This window comes from Odontomachus brunneus, unplaced genomic scaffold, assembly GCF_010583005.1.
Source record: "Odontomachus brunneus isolate Ranch 3 - 2012 unplaced genomic scaffold, Obru_v1 Obru_scaffold_152, whole genome shotgun sequence".
NCBI classification, from domain to species: Eukaryota; Metazoa; Arthropoda; class Insecta; order Hymenoptera; family Formicidae; genus Odontomachus; species Odontomachus brunneus.
The window spans coordinates 638944-660840 of record NW_022639602.1 but is presented as its reverse complement, the minus strand read 5'-3'; the positions used below and the strand labels follow the sequence as shown (position 1 = coordinate 660840).

General features: G+C 44.3%; 1 protein-coding gene and 1 pseudogene across 3 annotated transcripts in view; both read left to right on the top strand.

Annotated features, from left to right (window-relative positions):
• The window catches only part of LOC116850682, a 108944-nt gene extending 95668 nt beyond the window's left edge, over positions 1-13276 (top strand). Inside the window, exons 4-8 of one of the 3 annotated variants that reach the window (XM_032829273.1) lie at positions 38-156; positions 6254-6344; positions 7690-7886; positions 9327-9457; positions 13133-13276. In XM_032829273.1, coding sequence (XP_032685164.1) covers positions 38-156; positions 6254-6344; positions 7690-7703 — 224 coding nt within the window. In that variant the 3' untranslated portion in view covers positions 7704-7886; positions 9327-9457; positions 13133-13276. Of the gene's footprint in view, positions 1-6; positions 157-4083; positions 5846-6253; positions 6427-7689; positions 7887-9326; positions 9458-13132 lie in introns of those variants that run through there. The other 2 variants (XM_032829274.1, XR_004379406.1) reach the window with 2 other exon arrangements.
• LOC116850684 lies at positions 8308-21792 on the top strand (annotated as a pseudogene).
• The last annotated feature ends 105 nt before the right edge of the window (positions 21793-21897 follow it).

Genomic DNA, 21897 nt, shown 5'->3' with positions numbered 1-21897 from the left:
GTCTGTTTACCGACTCACTTCAGCTTCTCTGTTACAGCAAGTACCGCATCAATGGCGTCCGGCGAAATCCTCGCATTCACAGGCGTTTCATCGATTCTTGCTGTTCTCTCGCGGAATCAAATGGTTGGAGCGTATTGTGGATTCAGGCACGACGAGGTACGTTCTCTTCAACGTTACAGAAAGATTTTAGTGCTGAATGACGAGCATACGACGCATCCGTATCGTTTCGTAGATGGATCTACAGCGCGCGGAACAATGAATTCATTAAAATCTACACAAACTGGAACAATAATCTTAACGCATAAATTCATGATATATTATGAAGTAATAATAATGATAATCATTATAGCAAAATAACGATAATATACAGGGTGTCCGGTAACTGATTGAGCAACCGCCGCGTACAGGTAGAACAGGTCAAAATAATCATAAAAGTTATATACCATTTTGAAATTTTCTCAATATTTATTCCGTAATTAATTAAAATGTATAAACGAATGAGCTCATGAGAAGCGGTAGGACAGGCTCTGTGTGTAAAAGAAATGGCTTATCTCTTAACAACGATGAGTAAACAGCTGATTTCGAGACGAAGTAACAAGCGATATGTATATGTTACTCCACCTCGAAATCAGTTGTTTACTAAGTTTATCGTTACTAAGAGGTAAGCCATTTCTTTTACACACAGAGCCTGTCCTACCGCCTCTCGTGAGCTCATTCGTTTATACATTTTAATTAATTACGGAATAAATATTGAGAAAATTTAAAAATGGTATATAACTTTTATGATTATTTTGACCCGTTCTACCCGTACACAGCGGTTGCTCGATCAGTTACCGGACACCCTGTATATGAAATAATAATCCCATACAGCATAAATGTCTAAGAGACATCGTCTAAGAGGTTCATATTAATAGTCTCGTTATTTGAAACTTGTCTCACGTGAAATACTTAGATTTGAATTCAAAGTTAGATGAAGCTTTCAGTTGAATCATATAATACGTATGACATTATATTTATAATTGCAAGTCAACTAAGATATGAAAAATCACATCTAACTCTCAATTCAAATCTTAATATCACACCTGAAACAAGTTTCGGATAATATTTATTAATAAAGTCTGAAGAATACCTCATTTGCTTTAGACGTCTTTGGGATGTCTACCCTAACAGCATGTATTAATTGGTCGCTAGAGATTCAACAATGGTCCAATGCTTTGTGCTACTCAAGTAAGACATATTTTAGACATTTATACTATCTTGGGTATATTTCTTAGAGGAAATTTTAAAATGATACAACTTCAACAATACTAAATGTATTATTTCAATCAGAGATGATCCTTATGGAAAGTTTTGAAATGATAGAATTTCATGTGCGAAGATAATTAAGTCGATCTGTAGATACCGACGATCTCACATTGAGATACAATTTTTTTAAGTTTTTGCTAATTTAACAAAATATTAATATCCGCAATGAATAATTTGTTGATACAAGACAGCAAATAAATAGTGGGAATAAATGATTTGTTACTTTCAATTTGCTATTCTAATGCCCGTTTCTACCAACTTTGTTAAACTTAACTGGCTGGTTATTCCAACGGAATTGACCAATCGCATTTCTCTTTGTCAGAATTAACAGATGCGATTGGTCAATTCCGTTGGGAAAACCAGCCAATTAAGTTAACCAAAGTTGATAGAAATGGCCATAAATCAGTGATGTGCATTCAAGCCCAGGCTAACAAGCGTTTGTCTCCTTCCATTTACACACATAGACGCTCTGTCTATCTATGTATAATCGTCGTCACACGGATAGACAGAGCAGCTTGTGTGCATAAGTGGAGGGGGGAAACACTTGCTAGCCCGGGCTCGAATGCACATTACTGCTCTAATAACGTCCCAGACAACACAAGATCTCCTGGACGTCCTAAGAATGTCTTGAGGACGAACAAATGTCCTCAGGATGTACTCTGGATGTCCTCTGGACATCTGTGCTGTTAGGGGTTTTTGAGTGGCTCTGAGTTAATCGTTCCGAGAGCGATTATTGACGTCAAAAGACTTCACTAGCCAATCACAAAATTTACATGAAAATGTTCGACCAATGAACTTTTAATAACCCAGAGTTGATTAACTCAGAGCCACTCGAACACGCTATAAGCAACACTTCTATAATGGAGACATAATTATGAGCTAACCTAAGTAGAACTAGACTAGAACGAATGTGATTTGTATCTGAGGCAATGTATGTTTGTGTGTGTCGAAACGACAAACGATGAGAAGTACGATTTGCAACGGTAGCTACTATATCGGACCTGTTTTTCTAACGATCGTCGAGCAGCAAACATGCTTTTGTTCTGTTTACCGAGGGATTTTTCTCAGCACGAAGAGCGAAAAATCGCGTGGCTTATCATGCTCCGTCGATCGACGACGACGTTTTCGTCGCTCGATACTTTCGCTCGTCGCGTTCCTCGAGTTCGCCGTGTGGCCGCGCCTGAATACGCGCGCCGCGCGCGAAAAAAAATCCGCCATCGATCCCAAGGATCATGCTTGTTTACTTACTTGCACACACACGTCGTCCGATTGTACTTACCCGCGTCCTCCGCGAACACACACGCGGCCCCGGCTTCGCGCGTGCGATAATAGCGATGCTCTTGAAAGCGATTTTAACGTCGATGCATGGTAAATATGTAATATGAGTCGCCTTTCGCGCCGAGAGAAGGAAACTCGTACCCCATTGGCCGTCGTATTCCGCCAACGGTGGTGGAGTTACCAAGCCTCGACACAGTATCCTGTATATAGTCTTATAATCCCGCTTTATACTTTTTATATATCTTACCTCTCTCGTCTCTCTCTCTCTCTCTCTCTTTCTTTTCTCTCTCTCTTTCTCTCTCTTTCTCTCTCTCTCTTTCTCTCTCTCTCGTGAAGGCCTTGAGACACGTATTAAAATTCATCGTACCCGTGAAAAATGCTCATATCGTGGCCGCGCCGCCGTCGGGCGCACACCAGCGCAGCGAGTAGCTCTCTCTCTCCCTTTTTCTTTCTCTGTCATTCTTTCTTTATTGGCAATTCGCTAGAAATATTAAAAAATGTCGTGAAGACCTCGTCGTACATGCCGTAACGACGACTTGGCGCAACGATATTGCGCGATGGACGATCGCGAAAAATGATCCCGTTGATTCCCGACAAATTTTCCGCGAAATAATTGCAGCTGTAAGAAGCGTCGCATTCTCCTTCAAGATCCGCCACGCGTCACGCAAAAATGATGGACCAGAAATAACGAGCGACTTCCTTAGGCGGTTTCCTTAAGATTGTGGTCGCGAGAAAGAAAAACAGAAAAAGAGAGAAAGGACGGAATTTCCGACAGCAACCGCAAATTACGAAGAAAGGCGTTGCCTTAGACGCGCGTAACGTAATTGCGGTCAATTATATCGCCTTACGGCGCGGGCACTCGCGTCTACCACCCTCCTGCCTTACAGCGCGACGACTTGCGGACGACGCCGATCGGTTCGGGACACCGGGTACACACTGGGGAAAGAGAACGTGCAAAAAGAATGCTAAAAGCGCGCAGACTGCGACCTTGACCGAAGCGGTGTCCGCGCGCGAGGCGAACATACGTGCGTCCGTCTAGCGCGCGAGTCGACGAGGGGTTCCTACCATTCCCTCTCGGCTTCGTTCCCGAGACGATTTCTTTCTCGATGCAGACCACTTCTTCGAGGACGTAAACGCCGCGATACTTAAGACGCTCAGGCGGGGCTCGCGCGAGAAGCGAGTGCTTGTTTACACTCGGCGAACTTTTCGAAAGTTCGGCCACGTCCCCATGAGAGAAATTCTAGACGATAGCCATGTTTCGCGCGCGTTATTTGGTAAAAACGTAATTGCAGGAAGTAATTACGTCGACGGAAGTTGTGATTAATTAACACGGCTGTAGAGACGATAACACACCTCGGGATAGAAAAGTCTTCCTTTCTTTCCTTTTCGTTCACTCGACCGACCTGAGAAATTCATGCGCTTCCAAATACAAACAGCCGTTAATTACCGCACGCGATCGCAGTTGGATTGAAGAACTAAGAGAAATTTCCCTTACCGTAGGTAGTCGGAGACGGATGGCCACGAGGACGACGCTTAGAGAGGATTTATTGCAGTCAGAACAGGCGGAACGGCGAAAAGAGAAGAAAAGATACTCAAGGTCAAGGCCAGTCTGCGGGCACTCCCTTTGGCGTGCATCGACAGTCGGTCGAAGATCAGCCCTTCGATCGGACGGGACGATTTTTCGAAGATGCGCGCGAGGCGAGTCAGAGAGAGAGAGAGAGAGAGAAAGAGAGAGAGAGAGAGAGAGAGAGAGAGAGAGAGAGAGAGGGAGAGAGAGAGAGAACGCGCGATCGCAGACAATGCTCTTCGGCGACTTCGCGATACGGCGCTGAAGGTCGTCGCGGAAAGTCGAGATCCGCCGGAGAATAGAACTGTCTCGCACGTACCGGGTGGCGTGATCGAAAAACAGGTTTCGCCTTCTTCACCGCGCACCCTGTCTCGCTGAAAAGCGGGAGTTGGGGGCGAAGTATCGGGACAAATCGACGTCGTCGACACGTCCATCCGTGCGAGAAGCACCCGCAAAAGATACTCCTCTCGCGGAGACCTATTCACCGCTAGCAAAATGTATTCACTGCGCTCGTGCCTTCGTCGAGAATAGATCGCAAGGTATGAAATGCGATATATATCTCGCGACAATCGCGCATTTTTCGTCTAACTTCGCGTCGGAAACTCGGCGCGAACTTCACCGAGGAAGACGCGTCGCGCATTCAGTGCTGAACGTACCTGTCCGATCGCCGAGTTCTATCAGATACACCTCAGGGACCCATTTTGCGCTTGGAGACGAGAATTCGAGAAAGAAAGGCTCGTCTGTTCTTCCGTCCTCCGATCTTCGTAGCTCTTGTTCGTTGCAGGAGAAGAAGGAGGAGGAGAGGAGGAGGAAGAAGAGGCACGCTCTAAAGATCGGCGCCGAACGACCGCAGAGATCGTGAGATGAGCGCGTTTAGCGTTCAAACGCGCACTCGTGAGCGGGAGCTTTCGCGACGCGCTATGTGATACTAAAGAGCACAGCAGCGGACACGCACGCACGCACGCATGCACGCACGCACGCACGCAGAGCAGACAGGCAGGACGGGCGGGCACCGGCGATCGAATTCGAAGGCGAGCGCGATAATTGCACCCGGCGCGACGACCGAAAGACCTCCGACTGCACGTATAACTCGCGCGCTTCGCCGTTGCTGTCGCCGCTCGGCTCGTCGCGTCGCGTCGGGGCGAACGAAAAACGGACAAAGAGTCTTCTTGCGGCAAGAGAGTACCCGCCGGTTCTCGGCCAATGAGAGGAATCGGCAACGATCGCCGCACCGGCGCGGCCGGCCGGTTAACGTTCGAACGGCCGCGCCGCGCCACGCGATCCTTCGCGAAAAGGGGCGAAACAGGTAAGACCCGAGTTCCCCGCGAAACGGGGGATCCAGCAGCGCGAACAGAAGCGAAAGGAAACGCGCGAGTTACCGCCGATCGGCGGGGGGAAAAATTGCTTCCCTCGCGAGAAAGGCAGGCATTTTTCGTCAGGGGGATACGTCGATGAGAGAGTCGTCCCCGCGACAAAGGAGCCAACAAGAACGCGGTTCCCTCGCGAGAGAAACAATGAATTTTTCGCCCGAGGAAGACATCGAAGATGGAGAACCGCAGCACGAAGAGAAGCGAGAGGCGCCACGAGACTGATCGAGTCTGAAAAAGCGAACGAGCTCGTAAATCCTCCCGTGACCTCCTCCGCGAAATCCCGACCTTCGACGCGGTCTTGAACCTCTGCAAAGTTGTCTACTAGGTACTAAGCTAGTCGGTAATTCCGTTGGATTGGTGCAAAAGATCCATTTTTCTATTGAAATCTTGTAAGGAGTTTGGATATTAAAAGGAAAATAGGAAATCCTCGGGGAAGATTTTATAGTAAAAGATGCTTTAGAATTTTGTGATTGAGGAGTAGATCGGCATTCTGCAGTATTCCTTTTATTTCATGTACATTATTTGTACTTTAGGGATCGAAAAAATATGCTGTTAAAAATTTGTAGCAAAATTTATTATGTTCCTTAGCAAAATAGACAATGCTACTCTTGCACTACTAGAAACATAGTAAAATTAAAAAATAATTTTTTATAAAAAAAGACTGTATTCTCTCTTCATATAAATATGTAAGAAAACTTATTGCATTAATCTAATATGTTTCGAAATTTTGCAGGATCAAGAATTGGAAGAAGAGGTTCGCGTTGCTCCAGCGAGAATTGCGGAGGAAGCGCGATACTTAAAGCCAGGAGCACACAGAAAGAGACGTAAGCAGTAAGCAGTAAAACTTAAGCAGTCAGCAAATTGACCAAGCACATCAGATGATTCTTCTCGGGCACACAGAAAAACGTAAATAGTGAAAAAATTGATTAGTTACAACCGATTATTCTTGAACCGTAAGAAGAGTCATCGACTGTGGTTAATCGATTTGCTTACTTTATTTGTGTGCTCCCAGGCCTTAGAGCCAACGCACAAATACATCCGTAACATATTACGTTACGTTAAGTACTGACATTACAATGGCCATATCTGTACGTAAACTTAAATCAACTTAAGTCAACGCACAAAGAAATCCGTAAGCTTAACATGTTACGGATGTTCTTGTGCGGAGGCTCTTACGGTTCAAGGACAGTTGATTGTAATTGGTTAATTTTCTAAGACTGTTTAAGTCTTACGCTTTTCCGTGTACCATCCGTTTAATATCGCGAAAAGTTACAATATCGAAAGTAGCGGAGGTTCCATGCTATTCTTGCAGAATTGCGAGACACGCACCACTGCGTCTCCCCCCTTGCTACCGCGCGATCTGCATAAGATAAGAAGACAACGATGCACCGTCGACAGGTGCAACGTCACAAAGTTACCCGCGATGGATTGATTAACGCGATATATGTACGCCGCGAATGTTATATACGGGTTATTAATTTAATTTACAATTCTGTAATAATATCGTACTCACTCGGCGTGACGCCAATTTAGCTACTTCGAAAGAACGTCAAGAAAGTCGATCGAATATGGGGAACATATAGTTGTTAAGACTATTACCTCGCATCGTCGTCCATGCGTTCTAAATATATTAAGTCGCGACGTATCGTACGTGTGGAAACGCGAAAAGTGAAAGCGAACGCGTCCGATGCGAATCAGTACTTCCCGAGTATTTATGCAGGTGCAAGCGGCTGGAGTGACCGTCCATCTTTCCGTCGTTAAAGATACTCGTCAGATACTTATTCCGAAGAAATCTCTCGGAAGTCTGCGTCAAACTAAGTATTGGAGATTAAAGATTGCGGATTAGAGATTAGAATCCAATGAATCTCAACTAATTTCGAACTTGGCTCACTCTCTCTAACCTGGTTCCAACTTTCAATTGTCCATCCGCGGTCCTTAATCCCCAATATTTGACCCGACATATGCTTTATTTTGCATAAAGCAACTTTCTACGAATGAACGACCAAACGGGCGCGAGAAAGAAAACTCTTGCGTTAATATGCGCCCCGATTTTTGTTGCACGGATCACCTGTTCGCTCCGTTCGTTACACCGACTTCCAAGAAGCACTTAACGTCCTCCTCCCTGAGGAAACCCTGACTTAAGCGTGATCGAACTCTATCATTTCCCAGGCTACAATACCTAGAGGAGGCCGACTACCAGCTGCACCCGCACTCAATGTCACTCGGCCGAGACCGCCGCAGGAGAGCATCCGATGAGCGCGAGCGAGCCGCGGCGCCGTGCCGGCACAGAATGGTATGACGACGACGACGACGAGGGCAGCGGCGACGACGAGGATGACAGCGGAGACTACTCGGATGAGTAACAAGTACGTAAAAGCGCGTTATTGTACTCGCAGGGCGGAGACGCGCGTCCTCGACCGCGACCGCCCGTGCTTGGCGGTGAGTTCTAAGAGCGAGCACTCCGGTCGGACACTCCGTTCGAGCACTTCGCCATCTACGGATGCACTAGACCCGGCATCGAGCTCTCTTTCTCTCTCTTTCTCTTCTCCTCCTCTCTTCTTTCTCTTTCTCTCTCTTTCTCTCTCTCTATCTCTCTCTCTCTCTCTTTCGTTTTCTCTCTATCCTTCTTTCTTCCGCTCCCGCGCGGCTTCGCTTCTGTATCCCTCGCGCCGGCAGGAATCACAGACAATTAATCATAAAAGGCACGAGTGTTTTAAAAGCGGTCCCGCGCGTGTATTGGTCCGCTCTCGCGGTGGTAGCAGTCGACGCCTGTGCGACGACCGCGACATGCATAGAAAAAAGCCCGAAAGGGGAGAGGGAACCGTAGGGCAAGAGGGCGAGGAAGCGGGCGAGGGCGAGGACGAGAGGGAGGAACGTAGAGAACCGGTTCTACGGGGGGTTCTGATGCCTCAACCCGAGCGCGATCCGTCTGGGTTAGCTCGCGACTTGCAACGCGGCTCGATTTACCTCGACTCCCAGCGACTCCCGCGAGAACGTCTGCTCCGGTGCACCACCTACCCACCTACCCACCTACCTACCTATCTACCTACCTACCTACCTACCCACCTACCTACCCACCTACCTACCTACCTACCTACCTATCTACCTACCTACCTATCTACCTACCTACCTACCTACCTACCTACCTACCTACCTACCTACCTACCTACCTATCCACCTACCTATCTATCCACCTATCTATCTATCCACCTACCTATCTATCTACCTATCTACCTGCTCGCCGGCTTGTCTGACTGCCTGCTTGTCCGCCCATATCTGCCTACCAACCTACCTGCCTACCTTCGACCACGAAAAGCTCTCACAGAATTCTCGGCCGTGAGACCTCCGCCGATTCTCTCCAAGGGGATACAGACAGAGCCGCGCTCTCGAGATGCAATGTATCTTGCGAGCGTGACGTCGCGTCGCACAGCTTCCGCCCGATTGCGTGGCGCAATTTCAGCACCTCCGCGATTCCACAGGGCGCCAAAACTACGTAGGAAAAAAAGCGGGAAAATACCGTAGCTTTCGAGTATAGTCGAAATTATTGCGTAACCGAAGATTGCACGAGATCGCCATTGAGCAATTGCAAAATCTTCCTTGTACTTTGCAGTCTGTCCTTTGTAGTCTATCCGTGCTGGCGAATGCGAGATCCGCGCAATTTTCGACGTTGCTACATTCGACCCTGATCGCCAACCTGATCGCGGACGCCTCAATGTTTCGATAAGGCAAAAAGGAATCGAACAGAGCGGAAAAAAATATTGATCCCGAACAAAGGAACGCCGCATCATGAAGCATTCATGTTCCAGAGCACGCTGAAGACTACAACCGACCGCGTCTCGTGGGTCGGCCCGGACGTATCGCGAGCTGTAATCTGGATGCACCGCTCTGACATTTTGAAGAATCCCGATGAAGGATGGGCGCGAGCCGCATACTTTCGGTACGGCGCGATGGCACGACTTTAATAAGTTGCAGGATCAAGAGCACTGCAGAACCGCGAAGACGTAATTTGAACAAAGCGACGCGCATACAGATGACGCGCGCCTAAGAGCGCTCATCGACTCGCATACGCGGGGCGATTCTCAATCCAGTGAACGCGAACATTCCAAATCCGAAATACCGAACATATATTCAGTTGAGAAATCGTGCTGCTAGAGACAGAATTAACAAAGATCTCGTTTTGCTCTTCTAATTTCATTGCTCGACAACTACGACGAGGAAGAGCAATGAAAAACGCGCTTTTCAAAACGAAAATTTCGCCAAGAGGTTTCACCGAATATGCGCGACGTGAATCAAAGAGACGAACGCACCGCAACTCGCATTCCTGCACCGGCAGGATGATAAGTTCGCGCGCGCGCGCGCGCGAGAACGCATACGTGTGTGTGCGCGCGCGCGTTTACCGTCGCATTACGAGGATCTGTACGTACAACAGCCGGCTTCGTCGGCCCCGGCACTGACCTTGGGCGCCGAGTCCCGAGCATCGCCTCTCGGCGCGCCATAGACGCGAGCTGCTTTAAAAGCAGCACGCTCGCTCCTTTCATCGTCATCGGGAGAGGAGTGCAGGGGTGTACTCCCGAAAAAGCTACCACCAGGTTGCTAGGTAGTCAGCGGGTGCGCTCCGCGACATCGTCAGCGACTCTCGCGCAACTATGCGGGAGCCGACGCATCACTCCGTTGCAGCATCTGTCTATCGCAGAAATAAAAAAAACTGCTCTGTTGCTCTGTGAGGAAGATAACGAAGAGCGTGATGAAGAGCAAAGTTTCCGCCACTACTTAAACCGCTGATACTACACACGCGATGATGAGGAGTTGATGATATATGGGATTGTAAACTGTTTTATCGCGGCTCATTCATAATGAACCGAAAATTGATTCGCGAGCTATTTCGCTGACGAAGAGATGTAAAGTGAAAATTGTTCTTCTTGTAGTGTAAAGGTAAAAACATCAATTCCGGGACACGTATTTATTCCCGAACTTATTGCCTTGGTCTCTAAATATATATTTAAACTTTCAACATAAAAAAATATATTCAATATATCTGTTTATATATATTTTATGTTGAAAATTTAAATATTCGCACTTAAAGACTAAAACAATAAAAGTGTCCAGGTACCATGATTTGGTACGTGTCTGGATATTGGATCTTTTTAATTTACAGGTGATACCCGTACTGTTATATTGTAAATACTTGTAACAAAAGTTGAGTAGTTTCATACACTGTTTTTGTCATTGGAATTGTTACGATCTGGGCATCAATCGTAAATCGTTTTGAACTAGATCTTATCAGTCATGTAATTTTTTCCCTAGTAAAAAGATAAAATCATAAAAAATTAATAATTTCGCATTTGATGGCGATCATGGATTTTTTCCTTTAATGTAAACTCGCGAAAAGTGAATATTTCCAATGCTACATTTTCACTTTTTACAAGTTTACACTAGGGAAAAAAATTCATAATTGAGACTGCCTGTAGCGTAGTAAAATTAGAAATAGGAGGCTTTACACTGTAGCTGAGGAAAATATACAGAGTGCACTTGAGCATAATTCTAGTTTGGTCTCAGGTGCATTCTGATCCCACTACACTCCTGCAAAGGAGAGTGCAGGATGAGTTTCTAGCAACTTCCATCGCTGAATACAAAGTCACAAAAAGTTCTATGCAAGTTCGCGCTCGTCGAACCGCTTCCCAGTGGCGGACAAATCCCCAAGGAGATGGTTTGAGAAATTTGTCGAACCCCCAACGATACGGCGAGACACGATTACAAGACGCAGCTAATTGATAATTTATATTATGGTCCTATGATGTTCATAAAGAGGTGAAAAATATTTTCTCGTATGATATACGCATACGACATAAATTTGGATCATTTTCAAGTGATTGTAATTAACGCTAAAATAAAGTAAATAAAGTAGAACGCGATGGCCTCGTGTTCGCCGATGGACGAGGAATTCTTCGTCCGACGCAAAGAATTGCGTCCAATAACATGTCACCTCGATTAGCATTCGTCGTTTCTACACGTCGCGAGATCTCTCGTTAATCTCTACTTTAACTTTTGACAGCGGAGAAAACTCAATGACTCGAGCGTAGTTCTATATAAAGCGGGCGACAATGAGCAGCAATTCACGGCGAGATTGATGAGACCACGCGCATTAGTCGCGACGGGATTTCAATAGTCATCGTTGATCTTTGCGTTCACTTACGCGACTTGCGTCGAGAAAAAATATCGAGCGGTTAAAGCGGTCCCCTGTCTGCTAAACGGTTGACACTTGTTGATATTGATGAATTATCCAGCGATTATCGCGAAATTCCAGATAGTCCTTTAAACTCGTCTCTTTGGCTCGAGAGAGGACAACGAGTGTCATCTTCGGCGAACATTGCAATTAACACGCTGATCAAATGCAACTAGTAATTCACTTACGATGCACGAGTCGTCCGAGGACTTCGCGCTGACCCTTGATCCTCTTCAAGCGAATCCATGCGAAATCGAATGAAGTGAACCCAATAGGGTGATGATTCTCCTCTATTCTCCTGATAATTTCTAGACACAGTGGTTCTTTCGCGGCGATTGCAGTGCAATCATTTGCAATGTTATTTAATTTGTCTACGAATCGTCAGTTCTCTTCAATTCGTATTTCTCAACATCTGTACAACCTCAAGAGCTGAAAACGTACTGAATAAATGATCAAGACTCTCAACTAACGAGCCAAGCAAAAATCCGATCAGATCGAGTTCGCGGTAAGGAGCGAGAAACGAGTGCCAGACTATTTATGAGTTGACATACAAGTTGAGATCTACGAATCTATTACGAATGCATTCCGATCGAAAACCTAATTTTGCAACTATCAAGTTTTCATCGCGATTTCGCTCGTATTTTTGGAATATCATTATAAATCTGCTTTAGAATTGATCTGTCGTCACTATGTGACGAAAGAATTGATGAGGTAAAAGTATCAGTGCCTGAATACGTACCTAATGATGGATATGCTTACTGTTTTGATCTTCAAATATGAATATCTAAATCAAATTACTAATATATATATTAGTTACAAGATATTATATATATATATATATATATATATATAATATTTAAATTTTCAACATAGAATATATTTATATATTTTGTATTAAGAAAATTTAAATATTCATGTTTATATATATATATATATATAAACATGAATATTTAAATTTTCTTAATACAAAATATATAAATATATTCTATGTTGAAAATTTAAATATTATATATATATATAAAATATTTAAATTTTCAACATAGAATATATTTATATATTTTGTATTAAGAAAATTTAAATATTCATGTTTAAAGACCCAAACAATAGAAAGAATGCCCAAAGAAAAATGATGGATACAAAATTATAACATTACATAAGATTTGGCCTGAATTTCAATCTAAATCAATGTGAATCAATAAGATAATGATTGATTTACATTGAAATTCGGATGTAATGTAATCTTATGGTTTTAAGCAGAAACGTGTCCAGATATTGGCACTTTTACCTTAATAATCTTCTTCAATTATTACGTAAGATCTCCGTAACTTCGTTCCAATCAAAATTGTCTTTCCTTTCACCAACAAGATGAAATCTTTCCAATTGTTTCAGAGATACTCGCAACAGGATTACTAATGGAAAAACGGAATAATACCAACTGGAAAGTTCGCCCCATCACAGTCCCATCGTAGACCCTCATTCGCCCGGATTCTCAATATCGATTCCGATCGACAGCGGGGATCGATGCCACCCGTGGAAACCACCACGTCGCGGTGGCGTCTCGCGGGGCTGCTGCGGTGGTGGATTGTTCTGCGCGTACACGAGCGAGCGAGCGAGCGAGCGAGCGAACGAGCGAGTGCGGAACACAATTCCTGCTGGCCGATGGAAAGTTGGCTGGCTCGCGTGTTGCCCGTGCCATAGGAATTTAAACGGGGATATAAGTATAAGAACGCGGAGACGGGGAGTCGTTCGCGGTAGTGTGAGGCACAAACGCGCCACGGCACCACACCCAGAGTGCCCATCGTTGCGACAAGGGACACGGCCATGCGCGTCGCGGTGATTGTGAGTACCCAAGCTCAAAGTGTTTTCCATCCGCGCCATCCTTGCGCCATCCTCCTCGAGTTTATCCTGCGCCCTGACTCCGCGAATTAGAGAGACGGGGTGAACGCGGAGGTTCCGTCCCACAGAAACAATCTGAGATCTTGATCCGCGAAATTGGGGTTGCTTGGAGAACGCTCGGATCTCTTCCCAGCTTTATCTCTATTTTCGACACGTCGACATCATTCCTGTCCTTCTGTTAAAAAAATCGGGACGAATGATCCTTTTAACTATTGTTTTCGAAGAGTAATGGTACGGGGATGTAATTGAGTGCGCGTGGAGTGTGAAATAAGGAGAAATCGGTTGCGATATACCTTAAAATTCTACGCTGTAGAATTAATTTGCGCTTTTAATTATTTACAAATAGTAACTGTGTCGAGAGGGATTTCATGGAGATCGGGAATTCGCGAAATACATTCCTGCTTTTGTGCTTCTTCACGCTCATTGCTTCTTATCATAATTTTCATTATTTTCTATGAAAATAATAAGGGTAACGAAGTGGTAAATCGCAAGGAAGTAATTCGAACAGCTAGAGGACGTTTTCGTCGCGTACGACCACCCGCGAGGCGGATCATCGCAAAAAGTCGTCACGTAACCGACACGTTAACGAACGGCTTGCGCGCAGCGCAAAGGGAGAGGGAGTCGTCTGCGGCATTCTTCCTCGGCTCCGCGTATCTCCCTCGCATGCTCGGAGGTCTTCCGATTGTTCCTGTTGCACGAGGGAGAAGCTAAAACGAGATTTCGAACGCCCCGCGTGCGCGCTTACGCTCGCGCGATTTTCGCTCGGCGAAGGCCGAAAATCGCGAAGAACGCGCGGCGCCGGGCAACCGAGGAGAGTGAAAGCGTCCGGTAAGAAAGTCGCGGACAGATTTTTAGCCGTAAAGCCGTAAAGCCGTAAAGCAAACGGCCGCGCGTGCCCCGACTCGGAACCGCGCGAAAGAAACGAATTCGCCGTGCAGCTCGATTCGCCCGGCCGTTGCCATGCCGCTCCGGTGCATTCCAACGAAAGCCGCCGGAACCGCGCGCGAAGATACGAGCTGTTCGATCGCGTCGCGCCGCTCCTATCGAGATCTGCTAAACGCGCCACTTTTGCTCCGTATCAACTCGCCCTAAGTCCATAATTATATCATTGGTCAGGAGATAGAGTTAAAATTGTGTACAGCGCTCTGCAGACGATCTACAATCTGCCACCGACCTCGAGACGGAATTCCAGTCGGAAATTTTACGCGCCGTTTAACACAGAGAATGTACTTCTGATTCTTTCGACGTTTCCTTGCGGATAGAGTCCATTCTGTATTCGGAAGGGGAAAATGGAAAGAAACGAGAAGGTTTTAGCAGCAATGTGCCACTACTTCACCACCTAGTTAACGACTCGACGAAGGACCGTGCACGAGTTTTTTGTGCGTATTTATGTCATACGGATTCATAAACAATCTGAAAAACAGATAGTAGCGATTGTACAAAAACCTTCTTGTTTCTTTCTCTTTTAAGTTCCTTTCCGGAAGTTTCAGAATTTGTTTCGTGCGCTTTTTTGATGGACATCAAAAAAGTTACATTCATTCTTAATCGTTGATTTTATTAGTTTACATAATTGTTTTATATAATTATTACGCACCGATGATATATAACAACACTTAGAGAAAAACATGACGACGACTACTAGAATTTTGTACGTAGAATTGTAATGCGTATAGTTTAGTAAAATATTTTGTAGTTACTGAAACTAAAACTCCAGTTGCAATAACTATAAAATAGTTTATTAAACTTCTTAATCTTAATACTTTTTCCCTGAATGTACTTTTATATGCTATTTCTTTTTATCCACCGAGGTTGTCGCTTGCGAACGTTAGACAAGTTTCAAATTAAACTAATCGAGCGAATTTTTCGATCGGAATGAAAGCTGAAATAGAAAACTCGACGAGCGCGAGCATAGTCGTCAAACAGGTCATTTAAATGCATTTCTATGATGTCTTTTTAACGCTCGTATGCGAAATTTCTCTCTCTCTCCCCCCTCTCTCTCTCTCTCTCTATTTTTTGTTACTTCCCGTCCTCTTTAGCTATCGTAATCATCGATGCGATCGCCAGCTTTTAAATGTCAGCCGATTAAGCGTGGTTACGCGTATGTACTTATGCAGGATCGGGAATGTATACATTACGCGACTTAAGGCCCTCGGAATCGAAACACTTTCTCTTTTCTCCCGCACGACGCAGTCGATTTTGCGTATGTAACAACGTACCTTGCGTCGCCGTGTTTGTAACACGCGACACGAGAGAACCAGAATATGTAGTGCGTTGTAGAGCGAGTCTGGCATAACGCGTTACACGCTCGTTGCCGTTCATTGATTCGCAGATCTCGAGGTAGCGTGTAGAAATTTTCGCAACGGTTGTGATCGGCGCGCGGTAATTGCCGTATGATGAAAACGCACGAACTTGAATTGCCGATGGGATTGTCGGTGAAAACTTAGAAACTTGACGGGTGCTATCGTTGGGGAAACATCAGACGCTATTTCCGAGCGATTAGCATACGGCTGTAGAAAACGAATGCGTAGCAAAAAGTAAATCGCATATTTCATCGAGAAAATCGTATCTGCAATGAGAGAAAAAAATATCTAAAAATATGGCAAATCTTTATTTGGCGGGTACACTATAATAACATATTCATTCAAATTTGAATTCTTTTATTTAAATAGAATAAACAACTGCTTTCGTGAAAAGTTAAGATTTCCTTAAGTTTTCAAGGAAATATATATTTTTTTATTTGAAAAATTGTTTATATTAGTATAAGTAAATGTGTGTTATATTAAGATAAATATTCACTGGATAAATATTCACTAGTTCTTGCGTAGTTTTTCTCTCAGTGTACCAGAGGACATTGATATCCATCGGAATCATAAAGTCAGGATTAGAAAGTAACAAGTGAAGCTGAAGAAAAGAATAACGAAGATTGCAACGACAACTAATGAGTATTTTTAAATGATAACTTCCTCAATTCTACATAGAATGTTCACATGTACAATCCCAGTGTACAATGCCAACAGCAGCAGTTGGCAGTAACAGCTGCTGCTAACATTTCCTTCCGCGAGCATTGAGGTCGTTAAAAATCTGTACGGTAGTAAACTCAAGGCATTAAATCATACCAAGACTCTCTAAATCGACACTATAGAGGCAATGAAGTGGAATGTGCCAATTTATATTTGATTTAATAACACTATGGGGCAAACATCCGGAGAGCGAGTGCCACGAGAAAGTTAATGGACATTGAATCGCGATTTAAGGAATCTTTCTTTTTCTTTTTCAGTTGTTGGCGTGCGTCGCCGGCGTACTCTGCTCGGCACAGTTCCAAGACGGACAAAGAGGACTATCGAGTCCGGTACGAGCAACCCGTTATCAGAGACTACCACCACCTCGGCCTACTGGACCGCAATCTTCTATCTTTCCCAATCAACGGATTCGTCGACCAATCACTTTCAAGTAATTCACGATCATTATATACTTAATCCAAACGCGAAATAGTTAACTGTGTGGAAAGACGGAGAGAGAGAGAGAGAGAGAGAGAGAGAGAGAGAGAGAGAGAAAGTTTAGAATCTTGAAACAATCATTTTTGCATTTATTTTGGTATAAAAAATATTCTGTTTGCAAAACGTATACTTTATCATTTCTCAAAATATATCAATGCGCAAAATAGGAATTCAAATAACACAGAGAATTTAAAAAGAATTCAAAAAGAATTCAGTTGTATGTCACCAATTCTGAGTTAATTCTCAGATGCAAAGAGAATTCTTCAGAGTTCAATTCAATAAAAAAAATTCTTTTTATATTTAAAAATAAATTCAGAATTGATGACATACAACTGAATTCTTTTTTAATTTCTTCGATAGTATGGTGAGGTAGAATGCGACCTTGTTAGAAAATTTAATCGCGAGGAATATAAATGACTGCTATTGCTAAAAAATCAAAGCGATAGATCAGTGCGAAAAGCTGCTCGAGCCATTGGAAAGGTGGGAAAACCAGTTTGAACGGTGCGCATATTTGTCTAAGAAGTGCAGAACAAACCGACATACCGCCGTTAATTGGTCTAACGGACAACTCAGCTTTAATACTATGTCCGCGCGCGTTGTATCGAGCAGGAAATATGAAATTATTGACGTGTTGGAGATTACAAACGCGTTTGAAAATTACTGGATTACGTAACGTCAACAAAAACGTCACAAAAATTGCCCATAGCGCAGGCTTGCAAATCAGAATAAGAAAGTCCGGGTACTGTTTTATCAGAATGCTTGCCACTACAGCTCTGTGTGGTTTTCCTCCGGACAATTTAACATTTATCTAAAAATATGATATATGAACCCAGATAGTACAGAGAATTCTAAAAGAGTTCAGTCACCAATTCTGAGTTTATTTTTAGATACAAAAAGAATTCTTTTCACTGAACTGAACTCTGAAAAATTCTTTTTACATTTGAAAATGAACTCAGAATTGGTGACATACGACTGAATTCTTTTTGAATTCTCTGTGCTATCTGGGAAGTGTTCTTAAAAACTTTCCAAAATATTTAATTGTATAATATTATATCACAAATATTTAATTGTTCAACTGTTAAACATTTAAACATTCAATGTTATACTTTGTATGTATCAGACCCAAAGGTCCTGGGGATGATGCACCCGGCACTTTCCGGTCCTTCCGGCCCAGTCTGCCGGTAGCAGCACCTTCGTTTACTCAGCATGTGAAGCCGGTGAACGAAGAGCCGAACGAAGAAGAGGATGTAGCGCGCGACTCTACTCGCGAACATGACGACAATGATTCCCGCGATCAGAGTCAGGAGCCGGAAAGCGAAGAGGAGGTGAGCGAGGAGAACCTGCCGCAACGTCCTGCACCGAACCCCGCGAGGACACCTCCGGGCTCATTCGGTGGTGCTCCGGCGTTGTACCGGCCGGCTCAGCCAGTGACGCCCTCCAGCATTCGAGCGAGTCCTGCAACACCACCTCCGCCACCGCCCGTCCAGTACCGGCCGACGCAGAAGCCCACGAAGGCGCCGCGAAAGCAAGTTGTTGACGACGCGTACAAGCAGCCGATCAAGCCGCCGCCTAAGCCGGTAAAACCGTCCCAGGCTTACGAGATTCGCGGCAAGAAGCCGGTAGCGCAGGTACGTGCGAAAACGGTGCGACAGACAGAAATCATACACAAGAGAATATGAAAAGCTATAACAATAGCTTTTCCTCATATAAAATTCTTTTCAATTTTCTAATAGTACAAGAATAGTTCAGTATTATCAGTAGATAAATCAGATAGTCTTGACAAATAGAGTATTCGATAAGTATCTCAACCATTTGTTTACGACTATGATGAGATTACGACTGTTAGTAAAGTTTACCTTGCTTATACCTGTTTTTCTACCAATGTCGATTAAACTTTAACTTGTGAGTTCAAGTCCAAATAAAATTTAAGCCAAGATTAAGGTTTCATCAACGTTGATATAAATGCGTTTAAGAAGCATGGTAAATTCTTTGGTAATAGACTTTACTTCTTAAAGCATAAGTAAAGGAAAAAAATAATAAATTAAGGCAGAGAGAATGTATCCCTCGGTTACACAATTCTATGGTAATTTTTGTTACAAAATTCCCCCCATATTAAATATCGTACACGTGGGACGCGACGGCAACAGAAAGATTAACAGAAAGATTAACGCAAGGGTTTTGAAATCCGAAAAGTGAAAGCCGGAATCATCGGGCGTCGTGCTCGTTTTTCGTGTCGCGCACCCTGAGATAACTCGGTAACTCATAAATGCGGCCGAGAAACCTGCTTGCGCATTACATAACGCGCGCTGCGCTCGAATTCATCAAGTGACGCGTGTCTTTGAATGTGCTCGTCAAACAAGTCTGAAATCGCGCAGAATTCGTAAGCACGCCGTGGACCGTAAAATACTTGTCTAACTTACGACCTTTTCTTTCTTCCGGAAAAACTCAGTTACAACGGGAGCATATTCTTGCAGATTGTCAGGCGATACCGGCACGACAACGCAGACGGCTCCATTACGTGGGGCTTTGAGAACGACGATGGCTCGTACAAGGAGGAGACGATCGGCGTGGATTGCATAACGAGCGGCAAGTACGGATACATCGATCCGGATGGTATTCGGCGCGAGTACACGTACGAAACCGGGATCAAGTGCGACGAGGAACAGCGAGAGGAAGAGGAGGACGGTTTCGTGGATTATCAAGAGAACAAGCTGGTGCTTCCGGATGGCAAGACCATCGATCTCTCGACGATGGGCAAGAAGCAAGCGCGCCGACCGCAATTCCAGTATAGAAATTAAGGGAGGGTACTCGTTCGTATTATTCCATACTCGCCATCATCTCCGTCGAACTTAAAATATAACTATCGTAACTCATGCGAAATCATTCGTCTTAACTTAAGCTAGAGTTAACAAATTAAGTTAAGAAGTGTCGACTTAAGAGATAAATAAGATCAGAGGTACCGAAAGGTCAACAGTACTGGTAACGTACTGTAACTCTTGTGAAGAATCATTTAGCATATATAAATTAGACTTAATAAATAAGTTAATAAAATGAAAAGTTAATACCATAACATCCGTTAATACCATCGAGTTTAATCGTCGCGTCGCAATGCGGGGAACATCGAGACAATTCTTCTATATTTAGTTCAATATCGTAGTGCGATAACGTTAACGAGAATTACACTGAGAGTCAACACGAGTGCAACGACTTCTACGCGGCTTATCCACGAGATAAGAATCGTCTATTTCTATAGAGAATCGAATCCATGTACGGATATAACCCGTAACCTTATTTCAAAACGGTCGCAATTGCTTCATAAACGTCATACGTCACTCGATAAAATTCAACCGACCTATAAAAAGAGAATCGGGAGTCGTACCTTCACGGGAAACAATCGATGATTTATTTCGTTGAATACATTTACTGATATCGGTCTCATTTCGTCGACCATTATTATGCACAATAATTAATATCCACGTCGCGTCTTGCAATTAGACGTTTGGCATAGCGTACACCGCGTCACGTATACATCGTGCGACAGATGTGTAAACTCGGTCGAAACAAAGATAATAAAATTAATAAATATACATCTCACAGTCGAGTCTCGCAACTCGGTGCGTGTTACTTGTCGATCGTAAACACATTATTCTCGATCGTGATGGAGAGAGAGCCGTGCAGTCGCGTCGTATGAGATACACGCCTACCGTGCGTAACGAGATACGATAATCTGATGTGATGACGACTGCCGCGGGTATGCGTTCGTCGTCGCGTTAAATGACGCGTCCGCGCGTCGAACTGCGCTGACGGCGTCATTTGCTTTGTGTAAAATTTGCACGGTGTCGTGACTACATTGTTTGATCCCTGCATGTGTGTGCACGCGTGTGTATATGTGTATGTGTGTGTTAGGAGAGCGACAAAGCGCGATATCGAACGATCTAGAGAGTCTATACGACGGTCTAAGAAGACTACGCACGACGAGAAGGGAGAAAGATCGTTACGATGATTCAGCGTTCCATCATTCTCACTCGCAAGCTCTCTGTGTCCTTGCTTGCAAACTACTCGAAAATTCGTCCTCGAAGCCTACTTTATCCAGAGACGATACTTTGCTGCTCTTCGTCGAGGTTTCTCGATGAAACTTTCATATCGGAGATCAACAGAACTGGGAACGTTTCGTCAGCAAGTTTCGTTGACGGAAACGTCATCCCGTGGGAAACAATCGTTGCGGAACACGATTGGCCGGGCCGGTTGCGAACAAGGAGCGAGATTAAAATAGATCTAGCGCTCGCACTGGCGCCCGCTCGATGCCGCGCGTACAAAACACGGCCGAGCAATACGCCGTAACAACGATGCCTAAAAGGCGTGTCACCTCGATTCTAACAATAATTTAAGACACATGATTCAACAACGTTCAAAACGTGATGCATAATATGTCTAGGTAATATGTATGTACACATGCATCGTCGCATAAATAACAGTCGATCGAAAGCAAAAACGCGCCAAATATTTTATAAAAGGGTATTATCAACAATCGTTGTTCGTTGGAGAACGACGCGATGGTGATGGCGGTGGCGCGGCGTCGCCTCTCATTAGAATATAAGTTAACGTTTACGCTAAAGCGTGTGTAGATTATTGCCTTGTTATGAAGTACAAAATGAAGAAAAAAAAAAAAAAAAAAAAGAGTCGAAAGGAAAATATCATGGATGTGATGTGCGTGTGATGATAATGAGTGTAAGTGCATGCACGCACGCACGCACGTACAAT